General features: G+C 45.4%; 1 protein-coding gene across 3 annotated transcripts in view; it reads right to left on the bottom strand.

Annotated features, from left to right (window-relative positions):
• The window catches only part of LOC124003048 (SLIT-ROBO Rho GTPase-activating protein 3-like), a 133783-nt gene that overhangs the window by 4661 nt on the left and 107965 nt on the right, over positions 1–21157 (bottom strand). For all 3 annotated transcript variants that reach the window (XM_046311036.1, XM_046311037.1, XM_046311038.1), the window contains 7 exons: positions 20891–21025; positions 20108–20213; positions 17335–17562; positions 16383–16456; positions 10237–10417; positions 2852–3001; positions 2300–2612 (listed from right to left, as the gene is read on the bottom strand). In XM_046311036.1, coding sequence (XP_046166992.1) covers positions 2300–2612; positions 2852–3001; positions 10237–10417; positions 16383–16456; positions 17335–17562; positions 20108–20213; positions 20891–21025 — 1187 coding nt within the window. The remainder of the gene's footprint in view (positions 1–2299; positions 2613–2851; positions 3002–10236; positions 10418–16382; positions 16457–17334; positions 17563–20107; positions 20214–20890; positions 21026–21157) is intronic.

Here is a 21157-nt window from a genome sequence, read left to right as displayed (position 1 = left end):
TCCCACCACCACCTCAGCCTCTACCTGCACGGGCTGTGTGTTTCCGCCTTTGGGGTATTTGATATAGGATATCGTGCTCACTGCCTGTAGTTGTATTATCATCTTCATATGAAGCTTCGCTCTGACAGTGCGCTAACCTTAAGGAACAGAGCCCCAACGCCAAGACGTGCACTGTTATCTTTTCAAATAAATGGTCAAACGTACATGTGGTGTTTTCTTTCTGAATTCAGCTCCATTCTCGTGATGTACAGTACCAGACAAAAGTTTGGAAACACCTACTCATAATTTTTGCTATTTTCTACATTGTAGAATAATAGTAAAGACATCAAAACTATGAAATAACACATATGGAATCATGTAGTAACCAAAAAAAGTGTTAAACCAATCAAAATATATTTTCGATTCTTCAAAGTAGCCATGCTTTGCCTTGAGGACAGCTTTGCACACTCTTGGCATTCTCTCAACCAGCTTCACCTGGAGTATTTTTTCCAACGGTCTTGAAGGAGTTCCCACATATGCTGAGTACTTGTTGGATGCTTTTCCTTCACCCTGCAGTCCAACTTATCCCAAACCATCTCAATTGGGTTGGGGTCGGGTGATTGTGGAGGCCAGGTCATCTGATGCAGCACTCCATCACTCTCCTTCTTGGTCAAATAGCCCTTACACAGACTGGAGGTGTATTTTGGGTCATTGTATGGTTGAAAATAGCAATTATTTGGGTCTTGCTTTCCTGTGGCGGTCCTCATGAGAGCCAGTTTCATCATAACTCTTGATGGTTTATGCGACTGCACTTGAAGAAACTTTCAAAGATCTTGACATTTTCCAATTTGACTGACCTTCATGTCTTAAAGTAATGATGGACTGTCGTTTCTTTTTGCTTATTTGAGCTGTTGGCAAGCCATAATATGGACTTGGTCTTTTACCAAACAGGGCTATCTTCTCTATTCCACCCCTACCTTGTCACAACACAACTGATTGGCTCAAACACATTAAGGGAAAAAAATCCACAAATGATCTTTTAACAAGGCACGCCTGTTAATTGAAATGCATTCCAGTTGACCACCTCATGAAGCTGGTTGAGAGAATGCCAAGAGTGTGCAAAGCTGTCATCAAGGCAAAGGGTGGCTACTTTGAAGAATCTGACATATAAAATATATTTTGATTTGTTTAACACTTTTTTGGTTACTACATGATTCTGTATGTTGTTATTTCATAGTTTTGCTGTCTTCAGTATTATTCTACAATGTAGAAAACAGTAAAAATAAAGAAAAACCCTGAAATGAGTAGGTGTGTCCAAACATTTGACTGGTACTGTAGCTCTTTCTTGGAGTTGCAGACTGTCTCTGACATTTACACTAAGTCGGGGCTGCTTCACCCAGACACACACACACACACACACACACACACACACACACACACACACACACACACACACACACACACACACACACACACACACACACACACACACACACACACACACACACACACACACACACACACACACACACACACACACACACACACAGTACAGCAGGACATCACATCTCGCTCTGTTCTTCCAGACACCAGCGGCTCTCTAACTAGCCTCTCTAGTAGCCGCTCTCTGTTCCCTCTCCTCACACAGTACAGCCCAACAGCACCAAATGAAGAAAATAATATCCCCGCTGCACACTCAGTACCACTGTCACAATCACACACAGACACATACACTCCCTCTCTAAATCCCACACACACTCCCTCTGTCTGAATAACAGATTCATTGATGAGTGGAGAATAATTAAAGATCAAAGACTGGGTTTAGTCAGGCCCTGACAGTGCAGGGTCATCAACATGGGCTCAGTCTGAAATAGGGCTCTGATAGGAGACCACTATCATTAGCTGCACTGATCATAGCTCTGCCATTTCGAAAGCTGCCTCTGTGTCTCTATTCATTTTCCATGTATCCAGCGCTGGGCTTGTGCTGCCGATATGAAGGATCATTAGTACTCTGTGTAATTTACTTCATTTCAGCATCGCCATGAAAAGCATTTCACTCTGGTCTCTAGGGAATTCATATTCTCTGATTGGCTCTGCTATGTGATATTTCGGGAAGGTCAGACAAATAGCTATCGTTTTCGTAGGCCACACAAAGTATCACTTGCGCACCACTATTGATTCCATTCCATATTCCATATTCCATATTGTCTGAGTTCTATGACTGATAAGGCTACAGGACATGGGGAAAAGAGCTTTTGCAGTTATTTTGGGCCGAGGTAATACTTTAGAACCTGGGGCTGATAGGAAATAAGGTCCATACCTCTGCCAGTGTCTCAGCCCCCAGTGACTTGTGGTCCCCCAGGCTACTGTGGCGTGTGGCCCCTGCTACAGGCCTCAGGGGGTGGCCCTCAGGATAGGCTTTCCTGTCAGCGTAGTTGATGCTGCCCGCGCTGCCAAATGTTCCCAGGCGCCTCTTCTCTGGGCTTTCCATGTGGCTCCTGCTAACTGCCACCTTGTGGGGGCTGCTGGGACAGGCTGCGGCCCGCGGGGGTGTGTCAGTGCCCCGAGGAGGGCTGTGGGTCTCTCCACTGTGGCGTCGAGGGGTGGCGGCCCCGTCAGAAGGTAGCCGCACCCTGAGGAGAGAGATGACATCACAGTCACACAGAGTAGGATTAGGTTGGCCCTTGACACTGATCTACGGTCAGTTTGAAACATTGACTATTTACTCCATAAATGGTTAAGATTAGCATTTGGAGAGGTTTTAAACTGATCTTATATTTCTGCATTTAAGTAACCCAGAGTGAGTTAAACATTGAGACTAGAACGAGAAGGGCTACATTTCAATATGTGGTCCTTGTCAGTCGTTACCCACCTCCCCATGACTCCTCCAAAGTTGGAGTCCGGGGAGTGTTCACACGGTGATGGAACGTCGTTTTTGAATGAGGCCTTGTCATCCAGTAGTGGTCCACTGCTCGCCTCGCTGTCCGCCTTCTGACTGAGATTATCCGAGAACGCATCATCCCTGCGAGGAGAGCGAGAGAATGAACATTATTCATACAGTTGGTAGAGATCTTGAACTGCTGTTTATTCAAACTAATTGGTCCATATTTACACAGGGCTCTGGTTTTCAATCTGCAGTCAGTTTATCTGTTCCAGACAGTTCTGGAGCCCCTCCTTTTGAACATTGATCATTCCAATGTATTCCTCCTAACACAAAAAGTAGCAATATGAGACTCTGGCCTTACTGCCCACTCAACATCCAAATGGATTCATTAAACAGACACCAGCAATGATTAGTCATTTCAGACATTTTAGTCATTTAGCAGATGCTCTTATCCAGAGCGACTTACAATTAGTGCATTCATCTTAAGGTGAGACAACAACACATAAGAATCGTATAAAGGTAATTTTCATCAGCAAAGTCAGTGCTAGTAGGAAAAGACAAGTGCCTTTCTTTTTATTATTATCAGCATTATAAGTATTATTATTATTATTATTTGGGGTTATTTGGGGACACCGCAAGAGTTATTTAACCAAGACAGAAAAGAGCTTTGACTGGGCTGAGCGGGAACTGCCCTCCCGTAGGGGTGGAAGGGCCAAGAGACAAGAGGTCGCGGAACAGAGTGCTCGGGTTGGGATGTAGGATTTGAGAATAGCCTGAAGGTATGGAGGGGCAGTTCCTCTTGCTGCTCTGTAAGCAAGCACCAGGGTCTTGAAGACGATGTGAGCTTCAACTGGAAGCAAGTGCAGTGTGCGGAGGAGTGGGGTGACATGGGCTGCAGAGTTTGATGGTACAAGAGGGGAGCCCAGCGAACAGAGCGTTGTAGTAGTCTAAACCAGGGGTTCCCAAATGTTTTCTCTCAGGGCCCCCCTTCCAGCATTGGGGAACATCCAGCACCCCCCCTGCATGCACGCGCCACGTCTATTTCTATGGGCACAAGCACTGTTCATGACACAAACTGTTCACACCCCTCTTATTGATGGAGAGAATTCTGCAGGTATAAAGTGTATTTCCTGCAATTCTACACATTTTGTCATGGGGTGCAAAGAACATTAGGCAGTTTTAAAGTACATTTTCTTGCAATTCTATACATATTGCCATGTATAATGTGTATTCATGTGATATTTGAGTGACAAACAAATTACAACAATACCATACTTTTCTTTTTAAATGTACATCGCGTGCTTGAGAATATTGCAAAATAAATGTACACATACATGTTATTCAATCATTGCACCCACACTGCTTACGCGCGTCTACATAGCAGGTGCTAAAATAAAACTCGGTTCAATTTGTGACGCATGACGAGCTACAAGTCCCATCTCTCCCATCTCCTGATTGGTTTTTAGGAGCATGTACCCACGTGGGTGATGGAAAGATTGAAACTGAGTTGGTTGCCAACTGCCATATAAAGTCCGAAGAAGAAGCCTGAAGGAGGAGATTACTAGAAACGAACTTGGTTTACACTTTTATCTGTGGATTAATTGTTGTGCATTTCAGGTCAAATAACAACCTAATGTTAATATCCCAGGATAAATTAGCTAGCAACAGCAAGTTAGCTGACTAAAGTGCCATAAATGTTTCATGCTTTTCCACCAGACCCTAAATTAATATAGTTGGTTCAGAGTTCGTTTTGATATTTCAACCTGCGTATCCTTATCGCGTCTGGTGTAGGTGGACAAAATCAACATGCGCGAGATTGCACGCTCGCTCTGGTCAGCATGTAAGGTATGCAATGACTAACATGACAAGAAGAACTGATGATTCACTACCCAATTTGGAAATGACATCTTGTGCATTCTGCTATTACAACTTTCAAGAGTAAGTTTACAGCCGGACTGAGTTCATAAATATATATATATTTTTAAAGACCCCACCCTTGCCGACCACCCCACAGTTTGAGAACTACTGGTCCAGATGGGAGATGACAAGTGCCTAGATTATGAGCCTGCAGCTGCGAGTCAGTGCTTTGATGTTTGCAAAGAACGACAGGGTGTCCAGGGTCATGCCAAGGTCCTTTGCACTCTGGAAGGGGGACACCGTGGAGTTGTCAACTGTGATCGAGAGCTCTTGGAGTGGACAGGCCTTCCCTGAGAGAAAGACCAGTTCTGTTTTGTCGGGGCTGAACTTGAGGTGATGGGCCGACATCCAAGCTGAGATGTTTGCCAGGCACGCAGAGATGCGTGTCGCCACCTGGGTGTCAGAAGAGGGTAAGGAGAAGAGTAGTTGAGTGTCATCCACATAGCAATGATAGGAAGGCCATGTGAGGATATGACAGAGCAGAAACTTGGTGTACAGAGAAAAGAGGAGAGGGCCTAGAACTGAGCCCTGGGGGTGGTGCTGAGCGATTAGTGCTTTTTGAGGTAATTTCGGTTAGATTATTACAAAATAATCACGGTTTTCAATTTCAATATATATATATATATATATAACTCGTTACCTGTATAAAATACACCTATCCACACACTCAATCAAACAGACTCCAACCTCTCCACAATGGCCAAGACCAGAGAGCTGTGTAAGGACATTAGGGGTACAATTGTAGACCTACAAAAGGCTGGGATGGGCTACAGGACCATAGGCAAGCAGCTTGGTGAGAAGGCAACAACTGTTGGCGCAATTATTAGAAAATGGAAGAAGTTCAAGATGACGGTCAATCACCCTCGGTCTGAGGCTCCATGCAAGATCTCACCTCGTGGGGCATCAATGATCATGAGGAAGGTGAGGGATCAGCCCAGAACTACACAGCAGGACCTGGTCAATGACCTGAAGAGAGCTGGGACCACAGTCTCAAAGAAAACCATTAGTAACACACTACGCCGTCATGGATTAAAATCCTGCAGTGCACGCAAGGTCCCCCTGCTCAAGCCAGCGCATGTCCAGGCCCGTCTGAAGTTTGCCAATGACCATCTGGATGACCCAGAGGAGTAATGGGAGAAGGTTATGTGATCTGATGAGACAAAAATAGAGCCTTCTGGTCTTAAACTCCACCTGCCATGTTTGGAGGAAATAGAAGGATGAGTTCAATGAGTTCAACCCCAAGAACACCATCCCAACCGTGAAGCATGGAGGTGGAAACATCATTCTTTGGGGATGCTTTTCTGCAAAGGGGACAGGACGACTGCACCGTATTGAGGGGAGGATGGATGGGGGCCATATATCGCGAAATCTTGGCCAACAACCTCCTTCCCTCAGTAAGAGCATTGAAGATGGGTCGTGGCTGGGTCTTCCAGCATGACAACGACCCGAAACACACAGCCAGGACAACTAAGGAGTGGCTCCGTACGAAGCATCTCAAGGACCTGGAGTGGCCAAGCCAGTCTCCAGACCTGAACCCAATAGAAAATCTTTGGAGGGAGCTGAAAGTCCGTTTTGCCCAGCGACAGCCCCGGAACCTGAAGGATCTGGAGAAGGTCTGTATGGGAGGAGTGGGCCAAAATCCCTGCTGCAGTGTGTGCAAACCTGGTCAAGAACTACAGGAAACGTATGATCTCTGTAATTGTAAACAAAGGTTTCTGTACCAAATATTAAGTTCTGCTTTTCTGATGTATCAAATACTTATGTCATGCAATAAAATGCTAATTAATTACTTAAAAATCATACAAATGTGATTTTCTGGATTTTTGTTTTAGATTCTGTCTCTCACAGTTGAAGTGTACCTATGATAAAAATGACAGACCTCTACATGCTTTGTAAGTAGGACAACCTGCAAAATCGGCAGTGTATCAAATACTTGTTCTCCCCACTGTGTGTGTGTATATATTTTTATATATATACAGTACCAGTCAAAACTTAGGACACACCTACTCAGGGTTTTTCTTTATTTTGACTGTTTTTTACATTGTAGAATAATAGTGAAGACAGCAAAACTATTAAATAACAACATATGGAATCAAGTAGTAACCAAAAAAGTGTTAAACAAATCAAAATATATTTATATTTGAGATTCTTCAAAGTAGCCCTTTGCCTTGATGACAGCTTTGCACACTCTTGGCATTCTCTCAACCAGCTTCATGAGGTAGTCACCAGGAATGCATTTCAATTTACAGGTGTGCCTTGTTAAAAGTTAATTTGTGGAATTTCTTTCCTTCTTAATGCATTTGAGCCAATCAGTTGAGTTGTGACAAGGTAGGGGTGGTATCAGAAGATAGCCCTGTTTGATAAAAGACCAAGTCTATATTATGGCAAGAACAGCTCAAATAATCAAAGGGAAACGACAGTCCATCATTACCTTGAGACATGAAGGTCAGTCAATATGAAACATTACAGTTGCAAAAACCATCAATCACTATGATGAAACTGGCTCTCGTGAGGACCGCCACAGAAAAGGAAGATCCAGAGTTACCTCTGCTGCAGAGGATAAGTTAATTAGAGTTACCAGCCTCAGAAATTGCAGCCAAATAAGTTCAAGTAACAGACACATCTCAACATCAACTGTTCGGAGGAGACTTCACGAATCAGGCCTTCATGGTCAAATTACTGCAAAGAAACCACTACTAAAGAAAACCAACAATAAGAAGAGACTTGCTTGGGCCAAGAAACACGAGCAATGGACATTACACCAGTGGAAATCTGTCCTTTGGTTTGATGAGTCCAAATTTTAGATTTTTGTTTCCAACCGCTGTGTCTTTGTAAGACAGAGTAGGTGAATGGATGATCTCCGCACGTGTGGGTCCCACCGTGAAGCATGGAGGAGGTGGTGTGATGGTGTGGGAGTGCTTTGCTGGTGACACTGTCTGTGATTTATTTAGAATTCAAGGCTCACTTAACCAGCATGGATAGCACAGCATTCTGCAGCGATACGCCATCCCGTCTGGTTTGCGATTAGTGGGACTATCAATTGTTTTTAAACAGGACAATGACCCAAAACACACCTCTAGGCTGTGTAAGAGCTATTTGACAAATAAGGAGAGGGATGGAGTGCTGCATCAGATAACCTGGCCTCCACAATCACCCGACCTCAACCCAATTGAGATGGTTTGAGATGAGTTGGACCGCAGAGTGAAGGAAAAGTTGCCAGCATATGTGGGAACTCCGTCAAGACTATTGGAAAACAATTCCAGGTGACTACCTCATGCCGCTGGTTGAGAGAATGCCAAGAATGTGCAAAGCTGTCATCAAGGAAAAGGGTGGCTACTTTGAAGAATCTCAAATATAAAATATATTTTGATTTGTTTATTACTTTTTTTGGTTACTACATGATTCCATGTGTTATTTCATAGATTTGATGCCTTCACTATTATTCTACAATGTATCAAATAGTAGCAATAAAGAAAAAACCCTTGAATTAGTAAGTGTGTCCAAACTTCTGACAGGTACGGAATATTGTTTCAATGCATAATGAAAAGGAAATTCCAATGCCATAAAAAGTGAACATTAAATTGCCAAAACACTGAAAATATTCCACTGTCTCTGATCAGGCCCAAATCGGGTAGACATCAAAAGACAAGTAGGAAACTACTATGAACTAAAACAATATTTAAGTTGTGTATAATACTTTTGTTTATATTTTGTGACTATTATTTTTCATTCCTTAAAGTCATCATCTTCTCTCCGCTCAGGCAGTAGCAGCCAGCCAGCCAACTTGATCTCATGCTCCCAATACTGTACTGTCTTCAGTCATCCTATTTAGCTAGGCTAGCATGCTGCAGAGCTGTCTGACAAACCAATTTTTACTAGTTCTTCAAAGTAAACAAGGCATACTTTCACAAACTGTCTCTATCCCTCTCTCTCATATTGGTGTTCTGTACACTCCTCTCTCATGCGGTCTGTGGTTATCTAACCTAACGTAACAGGCTTAAAAGTGTATCCATCTCTGTCCGAGACAGAAAAAGGCACAATTGAATATGGTCATTGTAGTTAATTACCACGTTTCTGCGCTGAACTAGGTTGAATATCTGTTTAATGAAAACTCCCTTCAAGCCCAGCATCCCACTTAGTTATTGACTTGGTCTATCTAGTGAATCTTTTTGATTTCGAAAAAAACTAAATGCAATTAAAGTAATTGAACTGACGTTGGTCAACAACATTTTCTGTTAATCGCTCAGCACTACCGAGGGGACATCAGTAGTGAGAGCACGTGGTGCAGACACAGATCCTCTCCATGCCCCCTGGTAAAAATGACCTGCCAGGTAGGAACGACCTGTCAAGTGAGACGCCTGAAAGGGTCTCAAGGGTTTGGTTGAGGATCTGATGGTTTACGGTGTCCACCTTGAGGCCTTGACTGATTAGGGTCAAGAAGATCACTCTGAGAGCGATATCGAGAGAGTTGGTCAGAGACAGCAGACGTTGTTTTTTAGAAAGCAAAGAAAGAAGAGATACTGGTCTGTCGTTTTTGACATCAGAGGGGTCAAGTTTCTTGAGGGGAGCAACTCTGGCCATCTTGAAGTCAGAAGGGACGCAACCATTTGTAAGGGAGGAGTTGAGGAAGGAAGAGAGGAATGGGAGGTCTCCAGAGATTGTCTGGAAAGGGGAAGGGGGGGATGAGGTCAAGTGGGCAGGTCGTTGGGCGGCCGAACATCACTAGTCGCAGGATTTCATCTGGAGAGAGAGAGGAGAAAGAGGTCAAGGCGTAGGGTAGTTCTGTGGAGTGGATAGTTCTGAGGAGTGGATATCATCAACCTTGTTTCTAAAGTGGTTGACAAAGTCATCTGCAGAAAGGAAGGAGGGGGGGGGGTAGGAGGTGGAGGAGGAGGTGGAGGATTAAGGAGGGAGGAGAAAGTGGAGAACAGTTTCACAAGAAAGCTCCAACTGTATACCAAGTGGCTCATCTTTAAAATGATTGCGTACTTTTGTACCGGGAATTACTATCTGAGGGTGTTTTCAATGAATTCATTTGAGTTGTAAACTTAAAGCAGGCTCTGGCCTTCTCTTTAGCATCTTTACTTCTGCCTCATTGACTGACATCAAATCCACATTTCATTAATATGTGTTACCACTAAAGGTACAATTGTCAGTGAAGTGTCTTTGAGCTAACATATCAGGCATGATTTGAATGATTTATCTGTGCCTTTGTGATTTTCAGTCGAGGATCTTCCATGAGTGTTATTGGTGTGTGGCTAATGACATCAAAACACAAGAGAAAGCTTTTGATACACCTGCCACTTGAAATTACTCCCCGGGTTTATAAAACATCTGATTAACTGACTGACTGTTTCCTGCCTGCCTGACAGAATAATTTACTGTCTGGCAGATTTATTGTCAAACTGCTCTTCATCCATCGCTGATGTTCATGTTTATGAATGGTTGTTACTCACAGGTCCTGCACCACTATGTACTGATGTGGGATCAGTCCGTCCACGCCATTGTGCCGGCCCTCCCACCAGTCCTCAGAGGCGCGGTGGTACAGCAGCAGCGACGCACCCTTCTTAAAGGACAGCTCCCGGGGGGTGCGTCCCACATAGTCAAACTTAGCTATGGCCTCAATCTGCTCCACCTCTGTGGAAATAAAGAACAAAGGGAGAGAAACATCAGTCACAACCTGGACCAGCTTCATTTCCAGGTGTTATAACATATCTCACACCCCATTGAGATGTGTGGACAGAGTAGCCTGACCTGAGTTCATTAATAGGAATAAGGAGCCCCTTGCTCTAATTACTAAGACCTAAACCATGTGGCCAAACAATGAGAATATGTCTTCATGTTCTCAGACAATGGCCTCAGGCCTCGTGGTCTGTGATCAACTCCAGAGGACAGTGGAGTGTTGTGATTGCCTGGGGGCTCAATTTAATGGCTGAGTTTGTTCTTCAGACCTTCAAAAGACACAGAAGTCTTTGAGAGACAAAGAGCGAGAAGAGGAAATATCTGAGTTGAAGAGAAATAAAACGAGATGCAGCTTTACAATATAAACAATTTTCTAACAGAGGGGATGGTTATACTGTTTGAGTGATACACTTAGATTCCAAGCATTGTTGTGAGTTGAGGATGACCTGTCAGTGAGTTCCACCGAGCAAATTGGCCAGTGTTATCTAGTGTTGATTTTTCGGTGTAATATTTCTGGTGTTGATTCACTCTGGTATAAAAGAACCCCAGTGTTGAGGGTGATTGTGTCAGTTTTATTATGTGGAGAGTAAACATTTCTCATCAAAACCACGCCCATCATTATCAGATTTTGCAAGCCAGCATAATGTGACTTGCAGTCCTGATGTGGCCTGTAAACCAGGGGGTTCCTAACACAGCAGGCCTTACGATATTTAATGTAGTGTCCTAAAGAGATTCATTTGAATGATAACATTCGCCTCCAGTAGGAACTCACTTGGCGAAGTCCACAGTACTGAAAATGAATGAATTCAACAACCATGTCTCTTGTCACCAACACATGTCCTTAATCCAACACGAGCGACCTTGTCTAGAGATACGGACGTCTTTGCGTAATGATTAAAAATAATTTAAGGGTTATTGCATATTCCCTAACACTGACAGAGTGTAACAGCATCAGAACTAAGCAGTGTTAATTTAACACTGAAAAGTGTGGACCTGTATAGACACCTGCCCAGTGTTAAATGTAACACTGTCAGTGATTATTTAAAACTGGAGCATTTGCTGTGCAATCAACACCAGTGCCACCAATGAGGACATCACAACTCTGCTCAAGGGTAACACTGTATTCTGATCAGTGAACACTACTATCCTAACAGCTAATAGACTGGTTGACAATCCAATGACTTGGTCCTTTAATGGCATTATGGGTCCCAACACACCAAACTACTCACACACTGAGCACACACCAATAGCCAGAAGAACCAACCTTCACGCTGCTGTTAGCCTCTTGAGAGAACAGACGCACAAAGGCACAGGCTTTAGTTGTCCGTAAGCAAACATCAGTCACCATTCAACACTGGACCAGAGGAGATTAGCAGACTGGTCTCTGCTACAAGACCTCTATCCCACAGGGACGGTGCCAGGGGAGGGGGTATGACGGGTGAGGGGGAGGTATTGCCACGCACGCACGGACGCATGCCCACACCCTGCGTCCAAGCTGATATCAATCACACAAAGAGCGTGATGACTTGGTTACACACACAACCTAGATAAACACATTTTTGCTTGGGGACATGTCCCATAGAGATATGCACATGTAGTGAGTGTTCAAAATGCTAAAGGGATCTAAGCTAGTCCCCAGGCTGTCAGATTTCCCATCTAGACTTCCCTGACCGGGTGGAGGGGGTGTGTGTGTGCGTGGCAGGATGGCCTTGGCCACTGGTACTACAGCCACGCCTCATTGTGTCTCTATGGGCCAGACCAGACAGACAGAGCAGGAGTCAGCCGGGGTTAAGCACATGTATAAAATAAATAGTCTCCCAGCAGGAAATCTCCAAGCCAACCAGAAAGCCCAATCAGTTCTATTAGGAGCTCCATCCAGGGGTGAAATTACCTACAGAAACAGGGAGAGCGAGGGAGGAAGAGGAGGAGGAAGAGGAGAAGGAGAGAGGAGGAAAGGGGAGGAGAGAGCGAGGTAGAAGGACAGAGACAGGGTAACATTGTCTCACTTTGTCCCCCTGGTTCCAAGAGTAGATTCAGCCTGAGGCTTTTAGACCACTTAAGTAGAGCTCTCGCTCTCTTCCTCAGAAACACAATAACACATGTACAGGTAACTGGCAAAATAAAGGAAACACTTCAGTAAATGAGGGATACAAAGTAGATTGAAAGCAGGTGCTTCCACACAGATGTGGTTCCTGAGTTAATTAAGCAATTAACATCCCATCATGCTTATTTTGGCTAACGTGGCTTTAAAAGAGGGGTCTCAAAGGGGTTTTAAAGGGTGAGTTTGTGCATCTCAGTCACCAGATCTCAACTCAATTGAACTGCCTGTGACGGCGTTTTCCAACACCATCAACAAAACGCCAAATGATGGAATTTCTCGTGGAAGAATGGTGTCACAGCCCTCCAATAGAGTTCCAGACACAAGTCGCATTAACGCTGTTTTGGTGGCTCGTGGTGGCTAAACGCTTTATTAAGACACTAAGTTTATTTCGGCAGTTACCTGTATGTCTGATCATCACAATATGACTATTGTGTTCTCCAATAAAGAACAAATACTCAGAATCAACATACAAGCTGAAGGCCACAACAGTCAAACTCGGCCCACTTTGTGGTTCACTGATTTATATAGTATTCATGTAGTCCTTTAGTTCTAGCTTCAAGTAGAACGTGTGGTTGTGTCTTGCTGGGCGGCCATTTCTCCAGACTCATTTTGAGGGTCGAGCTGTGGAGGGCAGTATCGCCTCAGGTCTGAGTAGAGCCAAGACAGGACCATGTGACTCTCATTCTCTCCATGCAAACTAATTAAACAGAGGGAGACCACGATCCAGCGCCAAGGGCCCTGCCCTGGCTGGCTGTGTCTCTGTACTCTCCTCCCAATTCTCCACATGTAGTGTGGGGCAGTCAGCCTTTGTTCTGCTGTTTGGTTCAGAGGGCTGGGGAGGGTGTCAGCACTCATTACTGACACACCCATCACTACAGATGGGTCTCCCCGATATTGTTACCCTAGCCTGGCATACAGCAGTATGATTGGGTCTGACCATTGAGAGCCAGCAGATACAGTAGTATCTCTGGTGTTGTGACTGACTAGTGTTATGGTTTCCCTGAGTGTGTTAAGCTTTAGCCCAATTATTCTGTCAGGGCTATGAGGACTACCAGGAAAATACAAAGGCACAAAGGAGGAAGTCCCATGGGACCTGTTTACTATTGCTGAAGAAAGATAGATGAGAGGGAAAGATAGATGAGAGGGAATGAGAGAGAGAGAGAGAGAGAGAGAGAGAGAGAGAGAGAGAGAGAGAGCTATAAGAGGAGAGAGCGAGAGAGAGAGAGAGAGAGAGAGAGAGAGAGAGAGAGAGAGAGAGAGAGAGAGAGAGAGAGAGAGAGAGAGAGAGAGAGAGAGAGAGAGCGAGAGAGAGAGAGAGAGAGGGCGCTATAAGAGGAGAGAGAGAGAGAGAGAGAGAGAGCTATAAGAGGAGAGAGAGAGAGAGAGAGAGAGAGAGAGAGAGAGGGCGCTACAAGGGGAGAGAGAGAGAGGGCGCTACAAGGGGAGAGAGAGAGAGGGCGCTACAAGGGGAGAGAGAGAGAGGGCGCTACAAGGGGAGAGAGAGAGAGGGCGCTACAAGGGGAGAGAGAGAGAGGGGCGCTACAAGGGGAGAGAGAGAGGGGAGAGGAGAGGGCGCTACAAGGGGAGAGAGAGAGAGGGGAGAGAGCGCTACAAGGGGAGAGAGAGAGGGGCGCTACAAGGGGAGAGAGAGAGGGCGCTACAAGGGGAGAGAGAGAGAGGGCGCTACAAGGGGAGAGAGAGAGGCGCTACAAGGGGAGCTACAAGGGGAGGAGAGAGAGAAAGGGGAGGAGAGAGAGAGGGCTACAAGAGGAGAGAGAGAAAGAGGGCGCTACAAGGGGAGAGAGAGAGGGCGCTAAGAGGGAGGGGCGCTACAAGGGGAGAGAGAGAGGGGCGCTACAAGGGGAGAGAGAGGGGAGAGAGAGGCGCTACAAGGGAGAGGGCGCTACAAGGGGGAGAGAGAGAGGGCGCTACAAGGGGAGAGAGAGAGGGGCGCTACAAGGGGAGAGAGAGAGAGAGGGCGCTACAAGGGGAGAGAGAGAGAGAGGGCGCTACAAGGGAGAGAGAGAGAGAGGGCGCTACAAGGGGAGAGAGAGAGAGAGGGCGCTACAAGGGGAGAGAGAGAGAGGGCGCTACAAGGGGAGAGAGAGAGAGGGCGCTACAAGGGGAGAGAGAGAGAGAGAGAGAGGGCGCTACAAGGGGAGAGAGAGAGAGGGGGCGCTACAAGGGGAGAGAGAGAGAGAGGGCGCTACAAGGGGAGAGAGAGAGAGAGGGCGCTACAGGGGAGAGAGAGAGAGAGGGCGGGGAGAGAGAGAGAGAGGGCGCTACAAGGGGAGAGAGAGAGAGAGGGCGCTACAAGGGGAGAGAGAGAGGGCGAGAGAGAGGGCGCTACAAGGGGAGAGAGAGGGCGAGAGAGAGGGCGCTACAAGGGGAGAGAGAGGGCGCTACAAGGGGAGAGAGAGAGAGGGCGCTACAAGGGGAGAGAGAGAGAGGGCGCTACAAGGGGAGAGAGAGAGAGAGGGGGCTACAAGGGGAGAGAGAGAGAGAAGAGAGAGGGCGCTACAAGGGGAGAGAGAGAGAGAGGGAGAAAGAAAGCTACAAGGGAAGCTACAAGGGCAGAGAGAGAGAGAGAGGCTACAAGGGGAGAGAGAGAGAGGGGCGCTACAAGGGCAGAGAGAGAGAGGGTGCTACAAGGGGAGAGAGAGAGAGGGCGCTACAAGGGGAGAGAAAGAAAGCTACAAGCGGAAGTAGAGAGAGAGAGAGAGCGAGGGGAGAGCGAGAGAGAGAGAGAGGACGCTAGGGGAGAGAGAGAGGGCGCGAGGGGAGAGAGAGAGGGCGCTACAAGGGGAGAGAGAGAAAGCTACAAGCGGAAGTAGAGAGAGAGAGAGAGAGAGAGAGAGAGAGAGAGAGAGAGAGAGAGAGAGAGAGAGAGAGAGAGAGAGAGAAAGAGAGACAGAGAGATGAGAAAGGTGGGGGTTGCCCACAATGTACACACAATCTTGTCTCCTCCGCCTTCAAGCATGATGTGCTCCTTTGCAGCCCTAAGCTGTCACAGTCTGAGCTGTGCCTAGTTCTCTCCTTCAGTCTAAAGAACACACAGAATAAGGTCAGTCAGAGCTCAGGGCAACTCCATCCACACAGCCTTCTTACACTCCAGATCAGATTCATACTGAGCCCATTCAACCATCACACGGAATACCTCTGGCTGCGAAACAACCACATACAACTTTAAAAAACAAACTTTTACAACCTTATATCAAGGGCTCATTAGATCAAATGTATGATTCATCTGCTGTGGTAATTGATATTAAAGATCAATCTGTCCGTCTCTATGGGAGACATCTAGAGGTACATAGATAAATCACTGCCCCTGTCCTGCCTCACCTCTTTAATACTGAACGGCTCATTGCATGGATGTATATATTAAGCTGAAAGTTAACCCACGGCTACAGTACATTGGCTATTTTTGCATCGTATCGCAATTAAAATGGGAGGTCCAGTCCAGACACAGACCTACAGTGCTGCAGTACACAGCAGAGTACCTGCCTGGGGAGGCAGACAGACACCGACAGCAGGACTAGCAGACACAACCAACCCTCCATCTTTAACATAGACAGAACAGACTATGCTGTTATGTCATACTTTAGTAGTGTAAAGTATGACCACATGGCTAAACAGCAATTCAATTACAAAACCAAACACAACATAGAGAGTAGCTAGTGAAATGGGAGACAACAGAAGCTTTTGGAGTTCTGCAACAGCAAACTGCTTGATTAAGACTAGCTGTGTAGCCAGCTAGCTGCTAACATCTCCTCTAGGGTACCAGGGTCTGAAGAAGTAAAGGAACTCCCTGTTACTGACCGTCTTCACTGGTGTGTGGCTCAGTCCCATTGTCAGCCTCATCGATGGTGCCTGGCTCACTGTGGGGGCTGTCACTGTGGACAGAGAGAGAGAGAGAGAGAGAGAGAGAGAGAGAGAGAGAGAGAGAGAGAGAGAGAGAGAGAGAGAGAGAGAGAGAGAGATGGACAGTCAATCAATGGTAAACTCAGACACACCCACGACACATGCGTAGGCTAACTAATCTAAACTGATGCCTCCTCCCGGAAAGATGAGTTACAGGTCATACTTGGATCTTTTCCAAAGTGAATTCTTATTTGAACTAGGGGGCGTTTATATCATCATGTTTCTCCAGGAAGTACCAGCTACATGTTAGTTGGACCAGCTCTGGGTAAGGTATTCATTTAACTGTACATACTGGCTTGTACGCCATATCCCTGTGAGTTTTGAGATGCAAAACATTCCCAAGCAGTAATATTGCAGTCTGTGCACTGGAATAATTCAGTTCTACATTTACTTTGGAGCATTTGTATCATGAACAATGGGATAAAAGGCAAGAAAGAGAAAAGACCATTTAAACAGTTACATGATGTATCTTTCCAGACAGATTGGCTCTTGAAGTAAATGTATACCATTCTACATTTCCAGCCCCTAAATACAAGTAATTATCTTAGGGTATTATATCTAAGCAGTGTCTGTAAAAGCAAGTGCTGAAGAAAATACCACCCGAAAATACCATCTCTACCTACACTCTAAATTCCCCTCTTCTCACCACATTCTCGAGCAGACTCATAATGTAGCTGTTGTATGGCTGAGATCCTACCATGTGCTCGATCCACCAGCAGCAGTATTACTGTACTGCTGCTAAACCCAGGGTCACACCAGCAGCAGTATTACTGCTTTAGCCTTAGCCATACTGTACGTCTTCAGTGTTTGTCTTAAAGGTTTTGTCCTCCCAGGTCTAGCTGCTACCCACCAGTACTCCTCTCCTCCAGTCATGCACTTCTCATAGACCGGCCCGTCCAGCTCGCGGTAGCTGGGGAAGATGACCTCGTTGTGGATGATGATGGTCTTGATGACCTCATTGACGTGTGCCTGGATGGCTACAGGGTCCTGTCCGTCGGGGATGGGCATCAGGGTGGGGCCGAAGCAGATGGCCAGGTTATAGGGATCCATCATGTTCTCATCACTGTACTGGGACAGACTGGATGGAAGGGAAGAGGTTTGAGTGAGTGGGGTGAACAATTAGGTCGTGTTTACATTAAGAGATGAAAATCTGGCTGACGGGTGATTCCATTTTAAATGTACTTATAGTTACTTGTTTGCCAATAGAATATATACGTTTCCAACATGCTTATACTGTGCTTTGAGTCTGGTCTCTAGACAGATTTGAGATCTGCATCATCTCCTCTACTACCTGTTGGCTTGGCATCAGTCTTCAACCAGAGCTTAGTAAGTACATCCTTAAACCCCATTACCTTAACCCTCAACATCCCAGCTTAGCTAAAACATTCCTCAGTCACCCCGTTTAGTTGTCACCTAGATTCTCACACCTATCCAGCTTTAACAAGCCTGCCCTTCTAACTTCACAGTTTAACAGGCCATTTTTTTTTAATTGAACGTTTATTTAACTAGGCAAGTCTGTGTCATGACGTTGGCCTGAGGGATAGGTTTATGACAGTCATAAATACCTCTCCCCCTTTTTCCTCTCTCTACCCTACTGATGTTACATTTGCAAACCCCTTGGTTAACATAGAGATTCTGGGAACATCAGAAGGTGGGGGGAAATGAACTATATTCTGGTAACCCGACCAATTGAACATATGCAGTGGTACTTAATGAATATGATGTCAGTTCGATTGTCATCTGAGACATTCTCATCAATGATAAGATGACATAAACTCTACAGTGGAAAGTCTACACATCAGAGTTATCGGATTCACATGGAATTGTTGTTTAATTTAAATGTTTGAATATGAAATGATTTGTGTTGGGATGAAATGTGATTTTAGCTTCTAAAATGTGAGAATTGGGTTTTCATAAGGTTAGGGCTCTGCTTAATCAGTGGCCCGCCCCTGTGAAGAGTCATGGGTTATAATACTTTTCAGACACACCCTTCTCGCTCCACTATATAAAGCCTTGGTGAAAATGTAACCTCCTGTTCCGAGGATGTGAGGACGACGGTCTGATGTCAGAATGGTTCAGATAATAACTACAGAACGAAGCCAACATCAGCGTGAGCTTTGGATGCGAATGGTATGAACTTTGAACTCTTATTCACTACAGAAGTGATACCTCCTAGCCGTTGAGTTAGCAACAGCAGCTGCAAACGAGGGTTAGGAAGGAACAGACAAAGTATCCCGTCTATCACACAATGACATTACTACAATGTATCCAATTGACCACCAGATACATTCTTCAAAGGACAAAGGACTCGGTTTGGCAACACAGCCTTCTATCTACCACCAACCTACTGAAGCGCAGCTCAGAGTAAATATTTATTGCATTTTCCTTTTCCAAATGGCCGGTAATTTAGAATGCATAAGATACTGTATTTACGATAGCACAGCTTCTTCTTTTGTTACTCAGTCTTCCCGCTCTTTCACTCAAACCCAGCCCTTTTCTTTTGTGTAACAAGCTGTCATATCTTTTTCGCCCGCTAGGGATGTTTTCCTTTGTGACGTCATTTGTAATCAAGTTATGACTAATTATGTGTATGTGTAATTCTGTGTGATTAGTTAGGTATTTAGTAAATAAATAATAAAACCCAATTTTGTGCCCGACTCTCTAGTTAATTACATTTACATGATTAGCTCAATCAGGTAATATTAATTACGGAGAATGGATTTTATAGAATAGCATGTCATATCACTTAATCCGGCATAGTCAAAGACATGACATCAGTTAAGAACAAATAATTATTTACAATGACGGCCTACGGGGGAACAGTAGGTTAACTGCCTTGCTCAGGGGCAGGGCGGCAGATTTTTTACCTTGTCAGCTCGGGAATTCGATCCAGCAACCTTTCAGTTACTGGCCCAACGCTCTAACCACTAGGCTACCTACCGCCCCAAATAGTAGCCAATATTAATAAGCCATCCTGGTTTGGGGGGCAGTGAGAACATCCTTCCTTCCAGCAGCATCCTAGTTAGGTAGCAGGCCTACAGTATCTTCACCCTCATCTTTAAGAGGGGCTCATGATTCAAGCAGAGTGGTGTGGTGCTGGAGAGAAGCAGTAAAGACCTACAGCTGGCCCAGAGCCAAACTCTGTCTGAGGGGGGGGGGGGAATCAAACACGGAGGTAAAAGTCAGGATGTGGAATCAAACTCTTTGTTCTGCAGGGGAACCAAGCAAAAAGGAGTATAAAATAACAGCCCAATAAAACAGGGCAGGTATATTACTGGGTTGAGGGATGACTTTCCAAGCGGGCCCGTAAACATGTTCTAAAGCTCTGCCGACAGACGCGGTGGTAAATAGGCCGTGAACAGTAGGGCTGTTCAATTCTTTGGAAAGTAATGCCATTTCCTCTGGCTGCTGCAGCAGAGGTTCACAAGGATTGCTGATGTAGTGCAATACAGTGATTTTTCCTTTCCCCAAGACTCTCAAAGGTGTATAAAAGTTATAATTTCATACTTTTACCCCATCCGGTTAAACTGTATGCCCTTAGTGTATAGGTAGTCTGGTCCCGGGACTCTATTAAAAAACAGAGGACTGTCAAAACGTGACTTATGTCAATACGGCCGACTTACTGATTGAGGAAAGCGAACAGGTATCTCATGACAATGATAACGGCGCGAGGAAGAGTCACAATAATCTGCTGGACGTGATGCGCTCTCTCAGCTCCAGACTCCAGCTCTGAAACAGAGGAGGATCAGAGAGTGTCATGACATGGGAGGAAAATAAAAACACTCCATATTAATACAGGGCAACGTTATGCTCCACTACACCGCCATGATCTACTGAATACACAGAATGAGTCGACCTTATCAAGGGCCTGGCAGTCATACTGTGGGTACAGGAATGACAACACGAACAGTCCGATCATTAATAGATATCCCCACCTCGTTTAAACCAGAGGATAGGGGGATTTGAGTGACTGGGCTATCTGGGGCAGGGGGAAATACGGCAAGGCTGTGCTCAGTTAGTAGACTGTCGTGGCCCCCTCGCTCCTCTCCTCCTATTGGGTTTCTATTAAATCACAGGCAGGCAGACAGCCGTGGTGTTGTGATCGTTTCCATGTGCTGCGCTGCGTGCCTCTCGTCCCTAACTTACCCCTCCCATAAAGCAGTGTGATTAGGGTGTTGTGGTGGGGATTGATGATGTATCTTTGGAGCCGGATGTTGGCTCCTCTCTCTTCTATTCTGACTCAATCTCTACTCAGTGTCGGACGGGGAATAATCCAAAAAGGCATGTACTGTAACCAAAGCCCCAATGGTGCTATTTCACCAGCCAGATGGGTAGGGTTTCAGTTACCCTGAACACATTTACTACATTGACCAAGAGTATAAGGTAGGGCTTTAGAGTCTACTCACTGATAGTAGACATGAGGTCCAGGAAGCGTTCCTTGGGGAACAGAGGGTTTTCCAGGCCCCTGAAGTACAGCTTGAGGACCCCTGCCACTGAGTTGATGTCATGTTCATTCTGGTCATCAATCAATGGGTCTTCACCTAGCCAAACAATAGCAGAGTAGAGTTAATAGTTCTGACCACAGCAACAGAACTGAATCAGTGAAACAATGAAGACTTCATTACCGTAAATCTGAATAAAAAATGATTGCTTGCTACACGTAGATCTTATAT

The sequence above is a fragment of the Oncorhynchus gorbuscha genome, linkage group LG18 (assembly GCF_021184085.1).
Source record: "Oncorhynchus gorbuscha isolate QuinsamMale2020 ecotype Even-year linkage group LG18, OgorEven_v1.0, whole genome shotgun sequence".
In the NCBI taxonomy this organism is placed as follows: Eukaryota; Metazoa; Chordata; class Actinopteri; order Salmoniformes; family Salmonidae; genus Oncorhynchus; species Oncorhynchus gorbuscha.
Note: the sequence above shows the minus strand (reverse complement) of the source record. Positions and strands in the feature narration are given on the sequence as shown.